General features: G+C 55.5%; 6 protein-coding genes across 6 annotated transcripts; 4 read left to right on the top strand and 2 right to left on the bottom strand.

The window, feature by feature from the left end:
- Positions 1-452: 452 nt before the first annotated feature.
- Positions 453-1910, bottom strand: KVR01_008693 (uncharacterized protein; the record flags this gene model as incomplete). The annotated part of the gene is made up of 2 exons (XM_044783643.1): positions 453-731; positions 831-1910. The coding sequence occupies 2 exons, from the start codon at positions 1908-1910 to the stop codon at positions 453-455; spliced, it is 1359 nt and encodes a 452-aa protein (XP_044642460.1).
- A 659-nt stretch (positions 1911-2569) lies between these two features.
- Positions 2570-5575, top strand: KVR01_008567 (uncharacterized protein; the record flags this gene model as incomplete). Its single annotated transcript, XM_044790885.1, has 1 exon — positions 2570-5575. One exon carries the CDS (start codon positions 2570-2572, stop codon positions 5573-5575), a length of 3006 nt encoding a protein of 1001 aa, XP_044642334.1.
- Positions 5576-6390: 815 nt separating this feature from the next.
- On the top strand, positions 6391-7968 carry KVR01_008389 (uncharacterized protein; the record flags this gene model as incomplete). Its single annotated transcript, XM_044791087.1, has 2 exons — positions 6391-6544; positions 6644-7968. The coding sequence occupies 2 exons, from the start codon at positions 6391-6393 to the stop codon at positions 7966-7968; spliced, it is 1479 nt and encodes a 492-aa protein (XP_044642156.1).
- A 2152-nt stretch (positions 7969-10120) lies between these two features.
- On the bottom strand, positions 10121-12643 carry KVR01_008833 (uncharacterized protein; the record flags this gene model as incomplete). Its single annotated transcript, XM_044787349.1, has 9 exons — positions 10121-10199; positions 10254-10314; positions 10381-10495; positions 10547-10626; positions 10678-10921; positions 10971-11507; positions 11562-11801; positions 11857-12033; positions 12089-12643. 9 exons carry the CDS (start codon positions 12641-12643, stop codon positions 10121-10123), a joined length of 2088 nt encoding a protein of 695 aa, XP_044642600.1.
- Positions 12644-14359: 1716 nt separating this feature from the next.
- KVR01_008402 (Rab GTPase-binding exocyst subunit SEC15) lies at positions 14360-16950 on the top strand (the record flags this gene model as incomplete). The annotated part of the gene is made up of 5 exons (XM_044785619.1): positions 14360-14410; positions 14478-15968; positions 16028-16320; positions 16389-16545; positions 16615-16950. 5 exons carry the CDS (start codon positions 14360-14362, stop codon positions 16948-16950), a joined length of 2328 nt encoding a protein of 775 aa, XP_044642169.1.
- Positions 16951-20370: 3420 nt separating this feature from the next.
- KVR01_008695 (uncharacterized protein) lies at positions 20371-21199 on the top strand (the record flags this gene model as incomplete). The annotated part of the gene is made up of 2 exons (XM_044785839.1): positions 20371-20610; positions 20822-21199. The coding sequence occupies 2 exons, from the start codon at positions 20371-20373 to the stop codon at positions 21197-21199; spliced, it is 618 nt and encodes a 205-aa protein (XP_044642462.1).
- Positions 21200-21828: the final 629 nt, after the last annotated feature.

Raw genomic sequence — 21828 nt, 5'->3', positions numbered from 1 at the left:
TTGGGCACTCCCGCGGCCGCCCACCCCAGACAAACAAACGCACAGCCTGCTTGATGCGGTTGCTTTTGTTATGTTACTATGTGATACCATGGATTAGATAAACATTTCCAGCAACCCATAACTTAAAGACGTAAATTGCATGATATTCATCCACTTCAGGGGGTTTGCTTGGCTGAGTCTTGGAGGACCATAATGCACACCTTTAGGACAAGCTTTTAACAGGAGTAACTATATTGCACCACAGTCAGTCCAGTTGGGCCAGCGCACTTCATCCATCCCTCACAGCTCGAAGCTTGTGTTTGCACCCCATCAAAACGCCTTGACAGCAGAGATGGTCGTTGAAGACAGGTATTCTATTTTTTAGCAGGGGTATCTCTATATGCATTGCGCAGTGTGTCTATGTGTGTGCGTGTATATATATGTGTGTGTGTGTGTATAGACAGACGCCTGCCCTAGTTCGCGGCCAGGATCTCGGCGGCGTCGGGCGAGGGCGCCACGTCCCTGCTGCCGTCGTTCATCTTGATGGCGGCGGCCTCCTCCTTGACCAGCTCCTCCTCCTGCTTCTGCTTCTTCGAGACGGCGTTACTGACCCGGAGCGCGAGGAACGAGAGCGCGACCATGAAGAAGAGGCCGGTGACGGCGCGCCTGGCCAGGACCCAGCGCACGGCCTCGATCTCGGACTTTGACTCGCTGTTGAGCGTGACGCTGATCTTGTAGGCTATCTGTTGGGTCTGCGTGTTTTTGGTTTAAATGTCAGCTGTGGCTTCCTTTCCAGACATCGATGATGTCTGGGGCAAGAAGAAGGAACGAATGATTAGAGAAGAACTCACAGCGCTCTCCGCGGCCTTCTGCTCCTCCCTGACGGCCATCTTGCGGTCGTTGAACATGCCCTTGACGTTGTCATTGAGCGTGGCCAGCTCCTGGGTCAGGGCTTGGGAGGTATTGTCGACCTCGTGCTGCAGGAAGGTGCGCTGCTGGCGCAGCTGCTCGTCGGCGACGCGCCTGTTGTTCTTGACCTCGGTGCTGAGCTCGGCGCAGGCGGCGCGGAACAGGTAGGTCTCGTTCTCGACGTCGGCCTTGCTGATGAGCCCGCCCTGGGCCGTGTCCAGGTGCTGCGCCAGCAGGGCGCGCACCGCCTTCATGGCCGTGATGGCCTGCGTCTGCGTGTAGCCGCCCACCTCGAGCTGCTTGACCAGCGAGTAGCTGTCGAAGTGGTGCACGTAGGGCGACGGCGCCAGGTGCGGCGGCTTGTCCTCGGGCTTCTTGTTCTCGGGCGGCTCCATGTGCAGCACGGCGTCCATGGGCCCGCTGGCGCGCTTGCCGCCCTTGTGCGCGCCGTCCGCCTCCTGGGCCCCGTCTGCGCCGCCGCCGCCACCGCTCTTCTTGGCCTTTTCTGAGGAGGACACGCCCGGCGAGCTGAGGGTCTCCTTGGGCGCGTCCGCGGATGGGTCCAGCTCCCTCGCGGCATCCTTCTTCTGCTCTGGCGTGCTCTCCCTGGCGGCTGGTTGCGCGCTGGGTTCCTGTTTCGATGGAGAGGAGGAGGGTGTTGCTGCTGATGATGACCCTTTCACTTCCGACTCGAGGCTAGGCGCGGCCTGGACTTTGCCCAAGGGGCGCTTGAAGGGCTGCTTGGGACCCTTCATCTGCGACTCGAGGGCGGGAGCATCCTGCACGGTGCCCAGGGGTTTGGGCTCTATGCCCTTGCCCACGCGGGGGGCGAAGCTCGCCTTCTTGGAGGTGGTCGAGGTCCCGAATGGCGCTGCAGCATGCCGAGGGTGGCTGGAGGGGCTGTTGCGAGTGGTTGTGGCTCGTCTCCGACAGCGGCCGCTTGTGGTTCCGGCCGCAGATTCGCCCCATCTAGCAGTGCGAAACAGGTGCGGGTAGAGGAAGCTCAGCCTCTGGGTCGACATGGCGGGGGTTTTGGGGGGTCCAAGATCGGGGTTTGGGCGGCCTGGTGCTATGCCATGGAGGAGGAGGAATAGTAGTGCTGTTCCTGGATTCGGTGAGGATGAGAGAAGACGTAAGTTGGCCTAGTCAGGACAGCTGGCAGGCAATGAGGATCAAGGGAAACGCCGAGCGCTCTGGTTGTGGATCTCGTGGATCTGCCAGTCCATCATGCAGATTGAAAGTAGCACCAAGGTTGGGTTCCACCTATCCTTCTACCATGCCCGGTGCACGTGGCGGCCCGTGCAGGTGATCTGGCAGCAAGCAGGGTCTTGGGGCCTGGACCCTCCGGAACCCCCCAAAGCTTGACGGGCGGCAATTGGGGGTTACATCCCTGTATGGGATTGATTAGGGGCTGAATGGGGTAAAGGCAGCCGCTGGCCTGCAGAAATGACGACTAGGCTTGCACTTTCCTGGACGTTTGACCATCGTTGGTCCGGGTCCAGAACAGGCTTTTGATTTCGCCCGCCAGCCAACTTCCAAAGTCTGCTTGATGACAGGCTGGAGGGAGAAAAAAGTCAAACGACCGACGTGTTTATGTTGACTTGTTCAGGCAACCCGAGGCTGTCCGTTCTCCGACAACAGCACGCTCCGTCGCCACGACTATGGATTGGCAAACCCGACGATGCGACTCCCATTCTTGAGCCCTTCCCCCCAAAGGGCCCTCCTCCTCCTCCTCCTTGGCCCCCCGGGTCTTTCTGCCGCCCATGGCCCCACCGAAACTTCCGTAGGGGCTTCTACCGGTCTATGTGAGGCCAGGACAATCAATTACATCACCCATACTCTCCCACAGCTGTGTCTGCCGACAGCATGGTCTGCGTCGCAACAGATGGTCGGCAATGCCACCAACCCCACCGCTACAGGGGCCTCCCCAACGGGCTCGACGACTGAGACGGCAACGGCGACACAGGGTACGCGTCAGGAAGAAGCCCCAGTGGAGAGCAACACCAAGCCAGACCCATCGACCGGCCAGATCGCCCAGGATGGAACGCAGGGCACGCAGGAAGAAGACACAAAAGCAAAGCGCGCCGAGGAAGACTCAGAGGATCTGGCCACCGAGTCGTTCATGTCATTCGACGAGTGGAAGGCTATGATGCTGAAGAAGTCGGGCCAAGACCTGGCCGACCTCAAGGACAGAAAGCGCCGCGAGGCACGAGATGCAGACCCCGGCGTGGGCAGTGGTCTTGACGGCTGGGGCGAGGACGGCGAGATCTCCCTGGACTTTGACGTACTCTCAGACAAGATCTCCGAGATGACAGCCACCGATAGTGTCGGTGCTGGAGCCGTCTCCACCAACGCGCCGAACACAGAAGTGCAGGACACCACTATGTATGACAACGGAGTTGCTCATTATCGCCGTCCAAAGGATGCCGGAAAGACTTGCAAGGAGAGGTTTTCCTACTCGTCTTTCGACGGCGGCGCAACAGTGCTCAAGACTACCCCGGGCGCGCAAAATCCAAAGGCCATTCTTGTCGAAAACAAGGATTCCTACATGCTGTTCACATGTTCTCAGGAGAATAAGTTTGTTATTGTCGAGCTCAGCGAGGACATCCTTGTCGACACCGTTGTTTTGGCAAACTTTGAGTTCTTCTCCAGCATGATACGTAGTTTCCGTGTCAGCGTGAGCGATAAGTATCCAGTCAAGATGGAGAAGTGGAAGGACCTGGGGACATTCCAGGCCAGGAACTCCAGAGATATACAGTCATTTCTTATCGAGAATCCCAAGATATGGGCAAAGTACATCCGGATCGAGCTACTGTCGCACTACGGGAACGAATATTACTGCCCTGTGTCTCTTCTCCGGGTTCACGGTACTCGGATGTTGGATTCCTGGAAGGACGGTGAAGCAGGCCTCGAGGACGACGAACCAGCCGAAACGATTGATGGCCCCGAGGCGGTTCCCGAGGAAGAGCCGATGCATCAGAGCCTCCCAGAGACAGAGGCCGAGCCCACCCATGCAGCAGAAGTAAAAACTACTGTTGCATTCAGCGAAGTGTCTTTCGAACACGGACTCTCCCCATGGTATCCGCCTCTCTTCAACGACCCTTCGTATGATACTTGTGGCATCGGCACACCCACAATGACAGAGACGATCGACGTTTCTCCGTCAGCTTTACCAAACAAAAGCATTCCGTCCTCGTCTCAGTCTGCTGTCAGTACCGATGATGGCGGCGTTTCTGCGACGGCTGGAAACTCAACCGTAGAATCTACAGTTGCCTCTTCACCTTCACCAAGCATCTCAATATTCACCAATCCGCCCTCCAATACATCCACGCCATCCGCTTCCCATACTGCCACGTCCAACAGGGTCGCCGATACCGTGGCAGATACAACGCAAACCATCCAGAAGACCGTCGAAGCTGACATCCCGAAGTCGTCTATGACGCCTCCGAAGGCGTCGGCCTCAGCCAAGACGCAAAACTCGCCGCCTTCAAAACCTGCAGCAAAGAACTCGGTGGCCGGGCACTCTCCCCATCAGCCGTCCAAGACCAACTCCCAAAACAGGAGCACAACCAACACTTCGTCTTCAGCAGCAGCATCGCCAACGGTCCAAGAGTCATTCTTCAAGTCCGTGTCTAAGCGACTGCAGTTCCTCGAGTCCAACACCACTCTATCGCTCCAATACATCGAGGAACAGTCCAAGTTCCTGCAAGAAGCTCTCAAGAAAATGGAGCGCAAGCAAATCTCGCGCGTCGACTCTTTTCTTGACAACCTTAACAGCACAGTCTTCTCTGAACTGCGCAGGGTCCGTCAGGATTATGATCAGATCTGGCAATCAACTGTAATTGCCTTGGAGACGCAGCGCGAGCAGTCACAGCGTGACATTATCGCGCTCAGAGATGAGGTCATCTTCCAAAAGCGAATGGCGATATTCCAGTCCGTCCTGCTCCTCTGCTGTCTTGTTCTGGTCGTGTTTAGCCGGGGCGTATTCGGTGGCAGCGGCGTGAGCGCGGACCAGTGGCCTATCTCGTCCACGTCGCAATTTATCAACTCTTATCTCGGCTCACCGCGATGGCCACCGGGGTCACCGCAGTCCATTAGTCGATCAAATACGCCGGATCGCAACGGCAACGTCGGCACGCCGCAGCCAGCTGGTACACAAGCCCCGGTGCCTCGGCATGGAGTGGCACGTCGTAGAGTCTCATACACGGACAAGGTGTTGCCGCTGACACCCACGTCCGAAGAGTTCGACAGCAATGATAACGGAACACCGCCACCGCTCCCTCGTTCACATACCCAGAAGGCTCCCAAAATTCGAATCAACGAAATTACGCCAGACGAAGAGTATTTCGACAGAGACAGACTTGACCAGGGGTCCGACGGCAACAGCACTGCAACCCCCCAGGCATTTGAGCCCGTACGAGAGGATCCAATGTCCACAGTAGCTATGCACGTCAGTGAAGACGAGGAGGGGGATGATGAGGATGAGTTCTCAGACAGTGCGTCCGCGCCATATCTCGACTCGAGAGATTCGACCGTGGAGGTGGAAAGCGTGCAACGACTAGATGACCTTGACGAAGATACGATGGAACCAAGCAAACCACCACTTACACGATCGCCGCTGTCGGAGTTAGGGGCAGAATCATCGCGAAAACCTCTGCCAGCCCTGCCAGAGCAAGACCCAACATGACAGCATAGTTCATAGCGTTTCTTATTTGGTCCTTTCAGCGGAATATCAACTTGTTTTTCAGCCACGTCCCAGGATTCTGCATCGTGCGGTTAGAAAAGTGTACTGACTGTCCATTTGTGCAGCGTTTATCGTATCTGTAGATTTCTGATCATGTCCTGCCCCAGAGTCTTGCCCGGGGCCCCTCGTCGCCTTTTCTCCAGATTTTGACCAAGGTTTCGGATCGCCTATCTGAGATATATCGCGGAGTTTCTTTGGGCGTGCAAGTGATAAAAATCTTTCTCTTTGAAGTCTGCGGTCGGCACAGAAGAGTTTGATATCCAATCTGAAGCATCTGTAAGTGTAACGTGTTTGTCTGAAGCGTTTCTTGACAGGGATATCCTTCTCAATCTCGGCGCCTCCCGCAATTATCACTAGCGCACTAATTGGACTAACACTATATGCCCAGGTGGATAAACGCTCGCACAATACCTATACGAGAGGGAGCTCTCGAGATTTGCAAACAAGTTCGCCGCTGCATTACTGAGTAACGCATAGGCCCGTGAGGCGACGATGATACGCTTGGCAAAACACGAGCTCCCAGGGCAAGCCCTCGGGGATTTCAGTCGATCTCGTGCAACTGACTGGCCGATCTGAAACTGACAGACATTTTTGACACTCAGACAGGCATTAATGGAGTTCTTTATAAGCCTTTTTCGGCCCCCCTCTGCTGATCATAGGGCTGTGGAACATTGGTTATGGTAGACGTCTGATATATAGTATTCACCCAATAATTCCTTGAGCTACGACCCAGCTTTGAGCTGATCAGCGCGATCATAATGTCGGACGTCAACAAATTATCGGCGGCTGAGAAGTCGGAGGAATTGGGTTTGCAGAGCAATCCCTCCTCGTCGACGCTGACACCAAGTATCGACGAGAATGTTCAGAAGAAACTCGTCCGGAAGATCGACTTGCTCGTTCTCCCAGCCCTAGGTATGCGTCATAAGCAAATACACCACGCTTACTCCTCTAGTCGATCACGATGTCTTCATCGCCAACCTTCGATGAGTCAATAACTAACACATATCCCAGCCTGCGGCCTCCTCACACACGCGATAGACCGCTCGAACATCGGCAACGCAAAGTCAGACACCCTCGAGCGCGACCTCCACCTCGTGGGGAACCAGTTCCAGCTCCTCCTGATCCTCTTCTACATCCCGCTCACCCTGTCCTCGGTCCCCTTCTCCCTCCTGGCCAAGCGCTTCAGCCCGTCGCGCGTCCTCCCCATCGCCATGTTCGGCTTCGGCACGGTCGCCATGGCGGGGGCGGCGACGACAAACTTCGGCGGGATGCTGGCGTGCCGCATGGTCCTGGGCGTCCTCGAGGCGGCCTTCCTGCCGCTGCCGAGCTACTACGGCAGCCTGTTCTACACGCGGCGCGAGCTCAGCCTCCGCATCGCGTGCTTCTTCTCCGCCGTCAACGTCGCCGGCGCCGTGTCGGGGCTCATCTCCTTCTCCGTGTTCCAGTGGCGCGACAAGCCGCTCAGCGGGTGGCGGTACCTGTTCCTCATCGAGGGCGCCATCACCGTGGGCATGTCGGCCGTGCTGTTCGTCGTGCTCCCCCGGAGCGTCGAGTCGAGCCGCTTCTTCTCGCCCGAGGAGAAGAAGCTGGCGCGGGCGCGCCTCGGGCAGGGGACCCTCGACGCCGGCAGGGAGCAGGAGCAGCTCGAGAGGTTCCGGTGGGCGGACGCGCGCGCGACGCTGCTGCAGTTCGAGAGCTGGGCCTTCATGCTCATGGCGCTCAGCTTCGGCGTCGCGCTGACGGGGGCGGCCAACTTCCTGCCCTCCATGATCCGGCGCCTGACCAAGGACACGGCGCGCGCGAACCTGTTCACGATCGGCCCGCACCTGACCGCCATGGCGAGCCAGCTCGGCGCGACCTTCCTCAACAACCGCATCCAGCAGCGCGGCGTGCTCATCTGCTGCTTCGCGGCCGTCGCGGGCGTGGCGTGGATCCTCCTGGCGACGCTGGACCTCTCCTCTGGCGGCCGGCGCGGCGTCGACGTCGGCTACTTCCTCACCTATCTGATCATGGCGGGCACGTTCACGCCGCCGCCGCTGGTCGCCGAGTGGATCGCGAGCAGCAGCCCCACGTCCACGGGGAGGGCGCTGCGGCTGGGCATGTTCGCCACCGCGATCCCGATCGGCGGCATCATCAGCTCTGTTGCGTTTCGGGCCCAGGACGCGCCGGTCTACCAGAGGGGCCTGCTTACTTGTGCGTCATTCATCGTGCTTTTGGCATTACTGGCGGGTGGGATGAGGGTGCACTTTTCGAGGCTCAACGCGAGGATGGATCGTGGGGAGGAAGTTGCTGTAGCCCCTGGCTTTGAGAGGTCTGAGTGGAGGCATGCTCTGTAGATATAGCTTGGAATGATGAAGGAGGATCTGAACACCTTTGTATACTATGGTTCTACAATTCAATTCGCTGTCTTGTGACATGATGACTTGTCTGGTGGCGTTCGGTGCTTCCTCGGCGTGCCATGTGCGTGTGTTCCAGTCGCGCTTCAACTACGTCGCCCAAGCAAACACTACATTCTGACGTGGCCAAAGCCTCGAGCGGAGAGAGAGAAAGTGTTGGGAGAGAAACGGCACGCCGAGTTTTAGGACAGTGGGGTGCTCCGAGATGAAATGCTGCCCTCCCGCCGCAACAGAATCCGACTGTGATGACGAAGGTGTTTATGAAAGAAGAGAATTAATCAGCTCCCGGTCTAAGATAGATTATGTCTTGACTGGAAGAGCGGAAGTAATTCTCAAGGGAGAAACGTTTGTTTTCTACGGCCGGAAGATAAACATGGGCAGGCACAGGTCGACCTAGACATCTGGGCACACACATCTAGAGAATGAAAGGAAATGCTAAATTGGTAGTTAGAGACTTGGCTCCTGGAGCTCACTTCTCTCTCAACTCCCTCGCGCAGGCGAAAATCTCTTATTCACCCGGATATCTCGCCCATTCTTTGCCATGAACTCTTCCAAGTAAGTTTCCGCTCAACATAGGCTCCAAAGGTAGCACGTCTCCAGAAAGTGAATCAGGAACATAACCGTTGCCCTCAATATTGGGCGGCCAGTAAGCGGGTGTGAGGGAAGGCCGACTGAGAACAAGTCGGTTTCAGCTTGAGTATGCTTGATAAACAGGAATGTTAAAGAGGATAGGAAGGTCACACCATTATACCTGTCACATATGTGCTGTGCTTCCCAAGAGCGCCGACAGTCCGTTGGGCTTGCCGTCCCAAGAGAACCCTTGCAAATAAGACTGATACAACCTCCAGTGGATTGCAGCAAGTCTGGGAAGACAACTTGACTCCCATCACAGCCTCCCATCATCGTCAGTATAAGGGTCACCACATTCGTGTCACTCATTCTAGACCTAAAATACATTTGCCAAACCAACCGCCAGGAGTGGACAAGCCCCGCACCACAAATCTCGCTTTCAGGGTTGGACCGCTTCTACTTGTTGGGAGAGGGCCCTGCGCCCTATGCATCTAACATGTCGTGGGCGGAGTCCCTGGGATTGAGCAACACAGCTGTCAGCACTAGAATCAGTTCCTTAAATATGGTCAATATATGTCCAAATTTCTATATGAACGTGCATCTGGAAGGAATTAAGTCAAAAGCAAAGCCCAAAGAGCCTTGGTTCAACCATGCGCTTGGGAACAGAAAGCCCTGAAAGGCAGACATTGTTCAAACACACAGAATGGAACAAATCTCTATGCTAATAAGAAGAAAGGGGAATTCCAGCTACCTTGTGGGAGTAGAAACTTTGTCTTCGAATTGACAGAGTGTTCTTTATGCCATAACTGTTGTGTTCAGATAGCTTCAAATCCCTCAGATTCAATCTCCTCGTGATGCTGATGGATGTGAGGAGAGAAATTCAAGATCTTTGTCATGTTCTGTATCTGTGGTTCTTTGGTACCTACTACTTTGTGTTCTGATGCCCCGGTAATGTACGTTGGTCAAAGGGTGTGAATTGCCAATGTATTACATGTCAAGAAGCAGCGAGGCAGGCGTGAAATGACATACGTGTTTCAAAGACGGGACACAGCAATATATGTATGATCATGGGCAAAATGGATTTTTGACTCGAGCTAGGCTACATACCAGCGGTGACTACCCTCCAAGTTCTATGAAACAGATGCCATCGACATAGAACGACGCACGTGGGTTGATGTCTTTCCTGCTTCGCCAGACGTATTGCCAACCCCAACTGGCTCCTAGGCCAAGACACTCAATTCTGTAGGTGAGACCATGTGGGACACCGGCTGCAGGTTGCAAGATGTCAGGCGTACGAGCAAGCGCCTCATTAAAGACTATGAAGATTTGGCAAAAGAGAAAGAAAGAGAAGAGAAAAATAACTCTCGGTGCTGAAAACATTGCCGAACCTGTCAAAACCTGTACCGCAGCTGAGGTTCAACTCATAGATAGCAAGGGAGTTCTGGTGGTGCTTTTCAAGACCAATCGGGTGGGTTCTTCTGAAGATGCCACGACCAGAGTGGCCTCTCATGAGGCAGTCGAGCTAGTGGATGACATCTTGAGGGTACACGTCGAAAGTGTCACATTCTTCAAGTGCTGCGAGTCGAGTACCTCGATCATATCTGTGCTTGTCAGCCCAGCTGAATGTGTATAGTTATTCAGCAGAGGAGACTTACTGAGACCGACGGTGACGCTGCTCGTCACGGAACTGTTGGCCAGCATTGGGCGTGAAGAGACCTTCAAGTTGAGATAGTTCAGTCACTGGGCTGCAAGCATCTAAGGTAACAAACACCCTGTACTCACCAACATGCTCGGCATTCTCACAGCTTCGCTTCATCTTGGACTGATTGTCTGGTACTGGAAAGACCTCTTCAATACCAGCTAGCTCTGGCATTGGGCCATTGGTGGTGTAGTAGAGCTATCAAAGTCAGCCATGCGGTCTTAGTCCCCCCTGGAGGGCTTGACTTGCCTTGGGCCGGTAGTGGTGTGCCTCCAGCATCACAGAGCTGTTGCGAAATTTCTGGACAAGGCAGTCTTTGCCCTGGATTGCTGAATGATGTCAGACCCAGGTCAAGCATTTTGTGCAATATCGAAACTTACTGGCATACGAAATCTCGGCAATCTTGTCGCTCCGGAAGCAGTTCCAGCGCTTGTTGGCCCGCTTGTTGACAAAATCGATGATGTCGAGAGGATCGACAAAATTGATGAAAGCGTAGCCGACATTGCAGTCGTTGGCAAAGTCAATTCTCAGGTACATAAAGTCGTACTTGCCCCAGCTGGACTCGTCGACGATGCGCTTGAGCATTTTCTGGTCCACCTTGTTGGGGATATTGCGGAGCATGATCTGTGGTCGTTAGAAGTGCGAAGGAGTTTCAGAAACGATCGGTGCATACCGTGGTGCGGACATCAGTGCCTGCCTTGATCCTGTTGATGTCGACGTGATTATGGTGAGGGCTTGGAGGACTGAACTGAGTGCGGTTGATACGCATGGCAGTATTCCGACGTCCCTCGGGTCGCAGACCAATCGGCATCGGACGACCGAACATGGCCGTGTTTGGCGACGCCACACCTGGTGACTGGTGCGAAGAGACTGGGGACATCTGGAATGCAGAAGGGACAGTATAACCAGGGGACATGTAGCCCGGATAAGTGCTCGGTGAATGCAAAGCGTGGGCCCACTGGTACATTGGCCAGGGGGTCATGGGCATCGGAGTACCGGAGGACAGAGGTGAGGGCAACACAGCTCCGGCCATCGAGTGCATAGAAAATGGCGAGCCCACCATTGACACATTGTCCAGGCCTTTCGTGACATCGAAACTTCCGACAGTGGAAATAGCAGGCGAGTGCAATTGGGCATAGCAGTTCACTCCTGGTGGAGTCATGCCACCCAGACCGAACGGCGACATCATCATGTAGAACGCATCTGCGACCTGCAAAAGGGGGTCAGCAGCAGGGATCCATGTCATCACAGATGGAAAGCTTACCAGGATCCATCCCTTGTCCACGACCTCGCTTGCCCAGGCGGCATCAGCGTCGTCGAACTCGACAATCCAATGAAGGGTGTCGGTAATGCTGGATGGCTGGCGCTCCAATGCGTAAATACCGCGATCTTTGAAGTAGGCAAGGATGTTGGCCTCGATTTGAGACTCGGTAAGATCGACAGAGGGTAGAATGGTAATAGTAAACTGGGATTCATGCTTGCTGGCCAGCTCACGCCCGTATGACTGGTCTCAAGTCAGCATGTGCTTCTGATAGTGAAAAGAAGAGGGAGCAACAGACCTTGTTGAGCTCTTCCGCTTCAACACACTCGATCTTCCATCCCTCTGGCTTGAAGCCGGTCTCACCGAGGATCCGCGAAGCATCTCTGATGTTGGTAGCGCGAATGTAGACCTCTGATCCGTGTTCGAAGAGTGCACTGGGACGCCCCTGGAAGGAAGGACCACACTCCTCGATCGTCTGCCACTCGAGGTTAGAAGGCCTGTGAAAAAACACCCGGAAAGGCCGAACTTACCTGGAGGTACTTCGCAACTGCTTCCAAAGCCACACCATCCAACGAAGAGACGCGCAGGGAACGAGTTAAGCCAATGCTGTGGCTCAGACCCGGTGCCAGCGGCAGTCCAGTCTTTGGGCATACAGATGCCGCGGGGACAGCTTGTCCGAAAGGCTTGGGAGTGACACCCGCGGAACCGTAGGCAACGACTGGGGTGGAAACGACCGGAGTGGAGAGAGGCCTGAAAGTCGAGGCAGTAGCTGACAGTTTCGTTTGACGCTTCTCGGGAGGAGAGCTGACAAAGGGGTCCTTGTCCCGGGCGACGGGTCCAAACGAGGTGGGAGAGGTGACATGGTGAAGACCAGTGGGACTCTGGAACTCGACGGACTGACCTCTGTCGTTTCCGTTTCCATCACTCAAGCTGAGGGCACTGAAGAGGCGGGAGGACTTGGACGAGTCCTCCAGAGGGGAGAAGGCAGTCAGACGCGTGTCTGGTGTGCCCTCGTGGTTGTAGGACTCGGCTCCACCCTCGCTGGGAGGCGAAGATGGATGGAAAGTCTCGTGTGGCTGAGCCATTGTGCCACGGGTGACGGTGGACTTCGGGTTCGGCTGCCCAAGGGTTATAGAGCTTGCTGAATGCTGATGATACTTGGAGAGAGGATGCCTCGAAGGAGACTGCGGGTGCTTGACAAAGGTGGAAGAAGTAATGAATGAACGTTGAAGGCCGCAGGTCAACCCGAAGGACAGACCCGAGAGGAAACGGGGCGGGGATGTGCTGGTAATAGTAGAGGTCGAGGTCCAAAAGTCCAAAAACAGAGATCAATAAGAGACCAGAAGGAGGACACGAAACAAGTGGCAGAGTGCCCAATTTTCGGTCGCTCAGGTAAGGCAGTTGCAATGGTGGTCAAATCCAAAAGTCAGGGAAAGTGTAGGAGGAAGGCGGGGGATGGGGAGACTGGAAGGTTGCCAGATGGGAAGGAGGAGAGAGGGAGTAAGGCACCTCGAATTTGGCACGGACCAGGAGGGCAGGAGTGATTCACGGAGACTTAGCTGACCGAGGCAAGGTCAAGTTGGCATCGGGATCGTTGTCCAGAATCAAACGATTTCCAGATTACTGCTGGCCTTGGGTGCCCGTTTGCCTCGAGAGTTGTTGGTGGCCACAGCAAGTTGCACGTCAAAGGCACCTTCCCTCCAGACACCTTCACCCAACAACACCATGGATGATAGCCAACGTCTTCCGATAAGCCCAGTCAGATCAAAGCACCTGTTTCCAGGCCTAGAAGACAGGAATTTACACACATGCTGGATGTGCCTTCCTCTTCTTGCAACCTCAGGTTTCTGGACTGGGTTCTACAACCTGCAGCTTGCTTTTGAGCCGTACTTACCCCAAGAAAACTCTTGTGGAGTATGAAGTTGCTGCCTTATCAACATCGGTGCCAGGCATCATTGATGTGACTGTAAAGGAAATGCACTTGTATTCCATTGCCCTTGTCAGAGTATCAGAGCCTGTCCACTGTTGCAAGATGAACAGGAACATTGCCTAGTTTGGATGCCACTTGAGTCCATCTGCCCCATATTACCTGGTGCCATGTTATCTTATGTCAAACAAGAATTTATTCAAGAAAGCTACTCAACAGCAGTCCTGACAAACAGACTCAGTCCAACTGCAGAGTTCCCCTAGCATTACCAGCAAGTGTCTACAGAGATAGATAGCAGGCAATTTCTTGTACAGTGTGGCAAGCCAACATGACATTGCCAACAATGAGCACCAACATCTCCGAGAAAGTCGATATATGAAAAGGTGAATTATGATTCCATAATGTAGAAAGATGGTAGATGAGGCTGTCCGGGAGAGTTTGATGGAAAAGCGTGCAATCAAGCCGTGTAGTCGGACACGGGCGGTAACAGCTGGGTGGTGAGGCTCAACACCCCTGTCCCGTCACTGCAGCTGCATGACCTATCCCTGCTGCCTGGGGTCCGCCCCGTTCCCATGAATGCACTTGTACCCAGCTGGCCAGTCCACCTGGGCCTGCCTCGGACGCCGTCATCCTAAGTGCATGCCGGACTCGAAGCCAACATCAGGAGACACTACTGTTGTGCATGGCTGAGGGGATGCGACATAATACCTTTCAATCCAGTCAACAGTGTCTTGTTCGCAGCCAGTACCTCTGATGCTCTAACTGCGCCCCATCCCCTGTTGAACAGGAGAGACGGCCCTCACCCCCCGCGACTTGCGCCAGTTCCACAATTCAGGTCCCCTAGCTGTATGCGCAACCGGATCAGTTATTCAGGATGACACGAAGGACCCAAACGTTTGATGATTACGGCTCTGCCGTTGGCGAGGTCAGCGATCCCTCTCGTCCATTGGGAGCGCGGGTGCCCAGGGTTGTCCACTGACAGCGTTCCATAGATCATCTTGGCCTCTTCCGACATAGACTTCCTCGACCAACTCATCCCGCTTCTCAAAGATGCCAGCACCAGCAATCGAACCAGCTCCCTGGCCCAGAGTCTCAACCGCTACGCCGAGGACCGCGAGGCCGAGATCGAGAACATTGGTTTGACGAAGCATGAGGAGTTCCTGGGCTCCGTCACCCAGCTCCAAAAGGTCCGCGAGGGTACCATCAACCTGACGGCGGAGATTCTCGAGTTGAACCAGTCCATACAGTCGAGCACTCAGGAGCTGGCCGAGCAGAAGCAGAAACTGGTTGACAAAAGGGCCATCCGACAAAACGTGGCCGATGCCTCTGATGCGCTGAACGGCTCTCTCAAGATACTGCACGCAGTCAACAACGCGCACGAGCTGATACGGAAGAAGAGATACTATGCAGCACTGAAATCGCTCGAGGACCTGCAGAACGAGCATCTGATCCCAATAATACAGAACAAGTATGCCACGCAGCAGCAGCTAGCAGACATGATCCAGAAGTCCATTCCAACCTCCCAGAAATCAATAGGCGATGCTGTCATGAACGACTTGAATACGTGGCTCTTTCGCATCCGTGAGACCTCACAGTTCCTAGGTGAGGTGACGTTCTATCACACAGAGATGAGGCGATCGAAGCACAAGGAGCGATCGGACAACAACGAGACCCTCAGCAGCTTCAAGCTGAATTCCGCAATCGAACTTGTCTATGACGAAGCCGAAGAGTTTGACGTTCTCGACAACGAGGAGCTTCAGGTGGACTTCCAGCCCTTGTTTGAGTGCTTGCACATCCACCAAGCTCTCGGTCGGAGTGACAAACTTCGTGCAGACTATGCCGCAACAAGGCGGCAGCAAAAGGATCTTTTGATACCGACCGCGATCCACGTGGACGGCGACGAAGAACCTTCTCTCAACAGCTTACTGGAAGGCATTGCGGGTTTCGCCGTCATCGAGAAGGCAACGATGCGGCGTGTGCCCCAGTTGCGGTCTGCTGTGGACGTGGAAGAGCTTTGGGACTCCATGTGCACTTCCGCAATCACCCTCACATCCCGTTGCCTGAGCAGCATTACCAATGCGGAGGTGTTGCTTAAGATCAAATCCGTCTACGCGCTTTTCATCCAATCCATGGAAGGCTGGGGTTATACTGTCACCATGCTGGATAACTTCCTGCTCACGCTGTTCGACACCTACGCCGACTTGCTGAAACGCCGGTTCAGTGAGGACTTCCAAGAGATAGTTTCAACGGATGACTACATGCCGATGGCGATCAATAGCGCCGAGGAATACGAAAAAGTCGTCAACGTTAGCTGGTTCACCCAGGACACGCCGGTCGAGGAGCTGACCTTCCCATGCGTCCTACCATTCTCGCAAATGTACCCGTTGTGCTGCATCGATATAAGGAACTTCCTGAATCAATTCTATTTCTTTGCCGATGACCACTTCCAACACCCCAACGTTATTGACGACACATTGAGAAGGGTGAGCATTGATACTGCTTCACACGATTGTTTGTATCATTTTCTGACTTGATTTTGCAGTCCCTGGATGAGCTCTTGACGCAGAAGGTGTGCCAGTCTTTAGTTGAACGGCTGAGCTCCCAATACCTGGGTCAAATAGTTCAGATTCTCATCAACTTGGAGCACTTCGAGATCGCCTGTCAGGAATTGGAGCAGCTACTAATCAGGGCTCGATCTTCCACGTCAGCCGGTGGGCCTGTGACTCTGAGCGCCACCGAGCAGTTTAGGAACAACAAGAAGACAGCCGAGAAGCGAATCTTCGAGCTGGTCAACTCAAAGATCGACGACCTCGTGGACACGGCGGAATATGACTGGTGAGTCGCGATCAGCTTTGTGGGACTTGTTTCACCACATCTCCATTGATACTGACCGGGGAATGCAGGATGTCAACAACTGCTGCAACGGAGCCGAGCAACTACATTCAGACACTGACTAGGTACTTGTCTAATATCATGAACTCGACCCTGCTCGGCCTCCCTCGGGAAATCAAGGAGCTCATCTACTACGACGCCCTCAACCATGCCGCCGAGAGGATCCTGGTAAGTCATGACAGCTTCCGCTTCGCATTTGCAATGACAAAAGTTGCTAACAACCCCCCTCCACTGCAGGCCTTGCCCCTCCAGCCCGAGGTCAAGACCATCAACCCCAACGGCGTGGCCGCCATGGCGATGGACGTGCAGTGCCTGGTCGAGTTCGTCCAGGGGCTCGAGAACTCGTTCATGCTCATGCAGATCCTGCAGGAGCTCGAGCAGACGGTCAAGCTGATGCAGGCCGAGAACGCCGACGACTTCTACGACATCTCGGTGCGGAACAGGAACTACGGCTCCGTCAACGCCATGAATGGGCCGGTGCTCCTCGAGAAGCTCACCCACACGGTCGAGGCGCCGAACCGTGCCGCAGCCACGATGGCAAATTTCTCGTCGCGGTTCGGTTTCAAGAGCTGAGCACATACATGTGCAAGTCTGCCGATTGGTCCTCTTCTCGTGCACGTACGTCATGCATGGTATCTGGCGTGCCTGCACAGGGCAAAGCGCCCAGCTTACACGCAAAGCAAAGGAGATGGTCAATTTGTCTCTACTTAATAAACGCCATGTTTCAGTAGCGACTCGATGGGGCATATCGCCCTTGGACTTTGGATATCGATGTTCAGAAGACCTCGATCCTATCTGCCGTGTACACCAGACCAATCGACCCGCTTCAAGGCTGCTGGTGGGGGGTAACGTCCTGTTGTCTCAAGCATCAAGAAAAATAACAAAATAAAGCAAGGCGCGAGGGTATCCGTCTATTCTTCCTTTGTCTCGTGTCGGGGCGGGCTTTTCAGGCGCTCTGGTCGAGATGAAGCATGTTAAGAATTGTATTCCTCAGGTGGTGGCATTTGTGGTGCATGCAGAAAGACAACGATTAGGCGAACGAACGACAAACAACGAGGGGAAGGCGAGAAAGGGAGAGGCTTACTTGTTGTGGCTGCATGGCCTCGTAGCCATACATGGGCGGCATCTCGCCGTACATAGGGGCCTGTGCCTGGCCGTATGCAGCCTGAGGGTTGGCGGGGACCTGGCCGGGATACATGTTTGGCGGCTGGCGGTAGTCGGCCTCGGTGCCGAGGGGGTGGCCGGGCATGCCGTAGTCGGGCATGGGGTGCTGGGCGTGGTTTGCCTGGACGTGCTGGCCGGGGATGGCCTGGGCTGCTTGCGGCACGCCCTGGCCGGCCTGCTGCTGGCCGGCCTGCCTCTTGGAGTGCGACGCGGCCTCCTCGCGCGGGACAATGTCGATGAGGAAGTCGAACATGTCCGACTTTGCGAGGGCGGAGGCGATGTCGGAGCGCTGCAGGGTCCGCCTCTTGTTCTCCTCGGCGTGGATCCAGGCGCGCATAGTGAGCTCCGTAATGAAGATGTCACAACCCTTCGCGAACAGGATCGGGGCCTCGGCGCTGATCATCTTGACCTCGGGGTCCGCCTTCATGACCTTCTTTATGCGGGCGAGGGGCAGCTGGTGGAGCTTGTAGTCGTGCGAGTCGCTCTCGAGGTGGTTGATGGTCTGCTGCCAGTATGTCGTGAGAATGTCCTTGTACTGCCCATTGAGGCCCTGGTGGACGTTTGCCCACGGGCCCGTGTACAGCTCTGCCGGCGCGTACCCTTGGGCGGACAGCTAAGTGGATTGCGGATGAGGTTAGTGGATCAGGTCGAGCAAGAAGGGCCAGTCGTGTGTGTCGCTAGGCTCCTTCGGAAGGGGCAAACAAACCGCTGCGCTCGCGCCTGGGTTTTGTGTCGCACCGGTCAGCGTTCTCGTCGTGGCTGGTCGCATGAGGCGGAGGCCTGGTCATGTAGCTTACCATAGTGTCCACCGTGGCTGGTGTCGTATACGGGCCTGGCCTGCTGCTGCTGTGCCTGCTGCTGGTTCTGGGAGGGATCCATGATGGGACGGAAACACTACTAGATTCGACACACACGATGATGATAAACAGGTTCGTGGGGAGGTGATTGGGTGGTGGGTGGTGTTGATGGGTTGGTTGGTCGGCTGATTGGTCGGGGCCGGGCTGGTTGATTGAGCGACGCCGACTTATAAGAGGATCGGACCGTTGCGCGACGATGGTTGGATCCGGTGGGCGGTTTACGATGCACAAGAAGGGCGGGTGACTCGAATATTGGGCGACGCTGTCGGCTTCGAGTCCTGTGCTGCGCGAAAAAAAAAGACAAGGACGGCAAAATCAGTAATGGTTCATTCACTTGGGAAACCCGGCGCGTTTGGCGCGTCAGACGCAGAGCTTCGAGGCTGGGTCTCGTGTGAGCCGGTGCCCCGGCCTTCCCTCCCCCGTGGGCTCACTCCCGGAGGAGGCCTGCACCGTGTGCGCGCGCCGGCGACAGAGCTTGATGTTTTCTTTGCTGCACCCTGTTGTTGACATGGAGTTGCGAGGCGCAACCAGCGCGCGCTACCGGGACCTGCGCCGCGGGCGCTCGTTGGTTCGCAGCGGGATTGGGCGGGCGTCCCTTGATTGGGAAGGAAGGTCTTGTGGATGGGCCGGACTGACGAACTCACCTTACTCTATAGCTACGATGCGATGCGGTCAATTGATTGGCTGGGGTGGCTTTTGAGTTGAAGTACGGAGTAGCGAATGGGTGACCAAGGTGGAGTTTGCCCTGAGAAGCTCGTCTGTTTTAGAGGACGAACTCGGGCCAGTCAGCTAGCGCGGGGGGTAGGGCAGAGGGCAAGCTAGGGGAGGAGAGGGGAGGGGCGGCAGTCGCTGGTCAGTGGCAGGAGGTAGCAAGCTTGCTTGGGGGTGGTGGAATTGGGGAGTGGGAGTGGGAGTGGGAGGTGGAGTGGGAGGGGAGGGGGAGGGGCTGTTCCGGCTCGTCCACCCAGAGAGTGGGAGACGGAAGTATTCCCCACGCGAGTAAGAGTGAGTGCACATACACGGCTTTTATATGCTTTTCGCCCCTCAAGATTCAACGTCTTCGAGATCTTTGCTGGACACGGAGATCGCGACGGGATCGGCAGGGCTGAAGACAAGACTGCCTGGGAGACCCAGCTGCTCCCCATCGACTCCTCCAGGAGGGAAAGATGACGATTGAAGTATGAGGGGCGGTCAGGGCCAGCAGCAGGGTTGGGCATCAAGCCGGGACGGGGAGTGCAACTGGGACTCAACCCGTCCGCCTCCCCCAAGCCCAGCTGCCAGCCCAAGCCCAGCGGTGTCCGACATCTAGTGTGCTTGCTGTACTTGCTGTAGGTACTGTATTCCATCAACCCGATGCCCCCCAGTACCCCAGTCCTTCCTCCTGTGTCTCAGTCTCAGTGTCAACCACACACACACACACGCACCTTGTCCACCTCACCACACCACCCTCTCACCAACATGACATGCCAGCGCTTGCGACGTAGACACCGGCGGCCCGTGTTCCCCATCAGGACCGTCTCAAGCAGCCTCACAATCCACGCCTGCAGCTCCTGCAGCTACATCCATGGCTATATGACAGCTGGCAGGGTGTGGCAGACCAGCTCGGGGGGGGTTGGGTTCCGTCCATGTCTTAGAGAGAGAGAGAGAGTTCTTGAGTGCCACACGGGTTCCCATTCTGTGACCTCACCGTCGGCATTGTCAAGTCCGTCCGGGCTTGTCGTACCCGACTGCCAGAGAGCTGTATCGCCCAGGTACGTACCCCCTAGGACGGAGCACAGACTTCAGGACCGAGCCAGCTAACCGCTTTGGTCTAGCTTCCTCCCTCCCAGTCGCTGACCTAGCGTATGGCCCGTGCCACCCTGGCATCTTTTTTTCGCGACTCCGTCTTCAAAATTCGAAATTTCTTAGCATCACACCCTTTGTTGCCTCTCTTCTCCCTCACCGTCGAACGGCCAATCTCACAGCGCTCATCATGACGGCGGTCGACTTGTCTGAGAATGAGATCGACCAGCTCCTGAGCTCTGCCGAGCTCGCACTGGCCAGCAAGGCAGCCGACCAGTCTGTTGCGTCACGGCAACAGCCACAACAGCCACCGACTGGCCCCCAAAGCCTCGTCGCCCTCAACGGCGTTGGCGAGAACCAAGGCAAGAAGTCGACTGGAGTGTCTGAACTGTCGCTCCGTGTGCCTCAGCTCAAGTCCAAGGATAAAAAGGTACGCGCAGAACTTCCAAATTTCACACCGTCTTCTCCTATGAGGAAATCTTATCCCAAACTCGAATGACGCGGCGACGAGCCCCCGTTATGGGGGCGGATCCTGCACCAAACGTGATTTTTCTTTGTTCATAGTTACTCTGAGGTTAATTCATCATTCTCGATGTGTCTTGTTCCTTGTCTTTCGATCAGCTCGCTGACTGGATGCATAGGCCCTTCCTGACAATGCTGGCGCTGCTTGGAACTACATGCCGCGCACAGATATCGATGACCCTCAGGTGAAGAAGGACCTGCAACTGCTGAGGATGAGGGGTGTTGTCGACAGAAAAAAGTTCTGGAAGCGAGACAACCGCAAGGACCCCTACCCTCAGTTCTCGCAGGTCGGGACCTTGGTCGAAGGATCACTGGACCACCACAATGGACGACTGACCAAGAAGGAGAGGAAGCGCACTCTCGTCGAGGAGGTCCTGGCCACCGGCGAGTCGGATGGCAAGTTCAAGGACAGATACATGAAGATCCAGGAGAAGAAGATGAGTGGCAAGAAGGGCCACTACAAGAGACTTATGGCAGCCAGGAGGAACAGGGGTTGAGAGTCGGAGCCTTGACCGTGAGTGTTCCCAGCAGGGCACTTGACGGAGGCTACAACATACCTATGCCGCCCTCTCAACCACCCAAGAGGTCGCGCGGACCACCCCACCACCCCAACCCACGTGTCCACTGCATGCTCTATGCTTGGTTGTTATGCTGCCGAAGGCTGGCGGCGCGCCAGCGAGCAGCTCGTGTGGGAGGCAGAGGCAGGTCTTCTGAACCAGAAAGCCACGTCACCTGTCGCGACGCAACGAAAGGAAGCGAAGCACGGAAGGTCGACTTCTCGCTCTGCGGTAATAGCGGGAGAAGTCAGTACATAACCGTGCGCCAAGGGGAGACGAACTCATGTCATCCATGAAGCTCTACCGTCATCACCATCCTGAGTATTCACCAAGGCCATGGCTAACACCTGGCCTTGCCCCTGCAAACAGAAGCAGGGAAGAAAAGAAAAGAAAAGAGATGCACTAGCACATTAAATTGAAAATCATAAACTCATTAAATTAATGTCATCAGCATGTGAATCCGTTTCTGCCCGGTCGTAAATGTCTCATGTGCTCTGCAGCAAGTTTTACCAGTGAGGTTGTCGACAGGGTTGGGGTTGTAATCGATATGATCCACCCGGCCAAAGCAC

The sequence above is a fragment of the Diaporthe batatas genome, assembly GCF_019321695.1.
Source record: "Diaporthe batatas strain CRI 302-4 chromosome Unknown Contig00010, whole genome shotgun sequence".
Taxonomy (NCBI): Eukaryota; Fungi; Ascomycota; class Sordariomycetes; order Diaporthales; family Diaporthaceae; genus Diaporthe; species Diaporthe batatas.
Note: the sequence above shows the minus strand (reverse complement) of the source record. Positions and strands in the feature narration are given on the sequence as shown.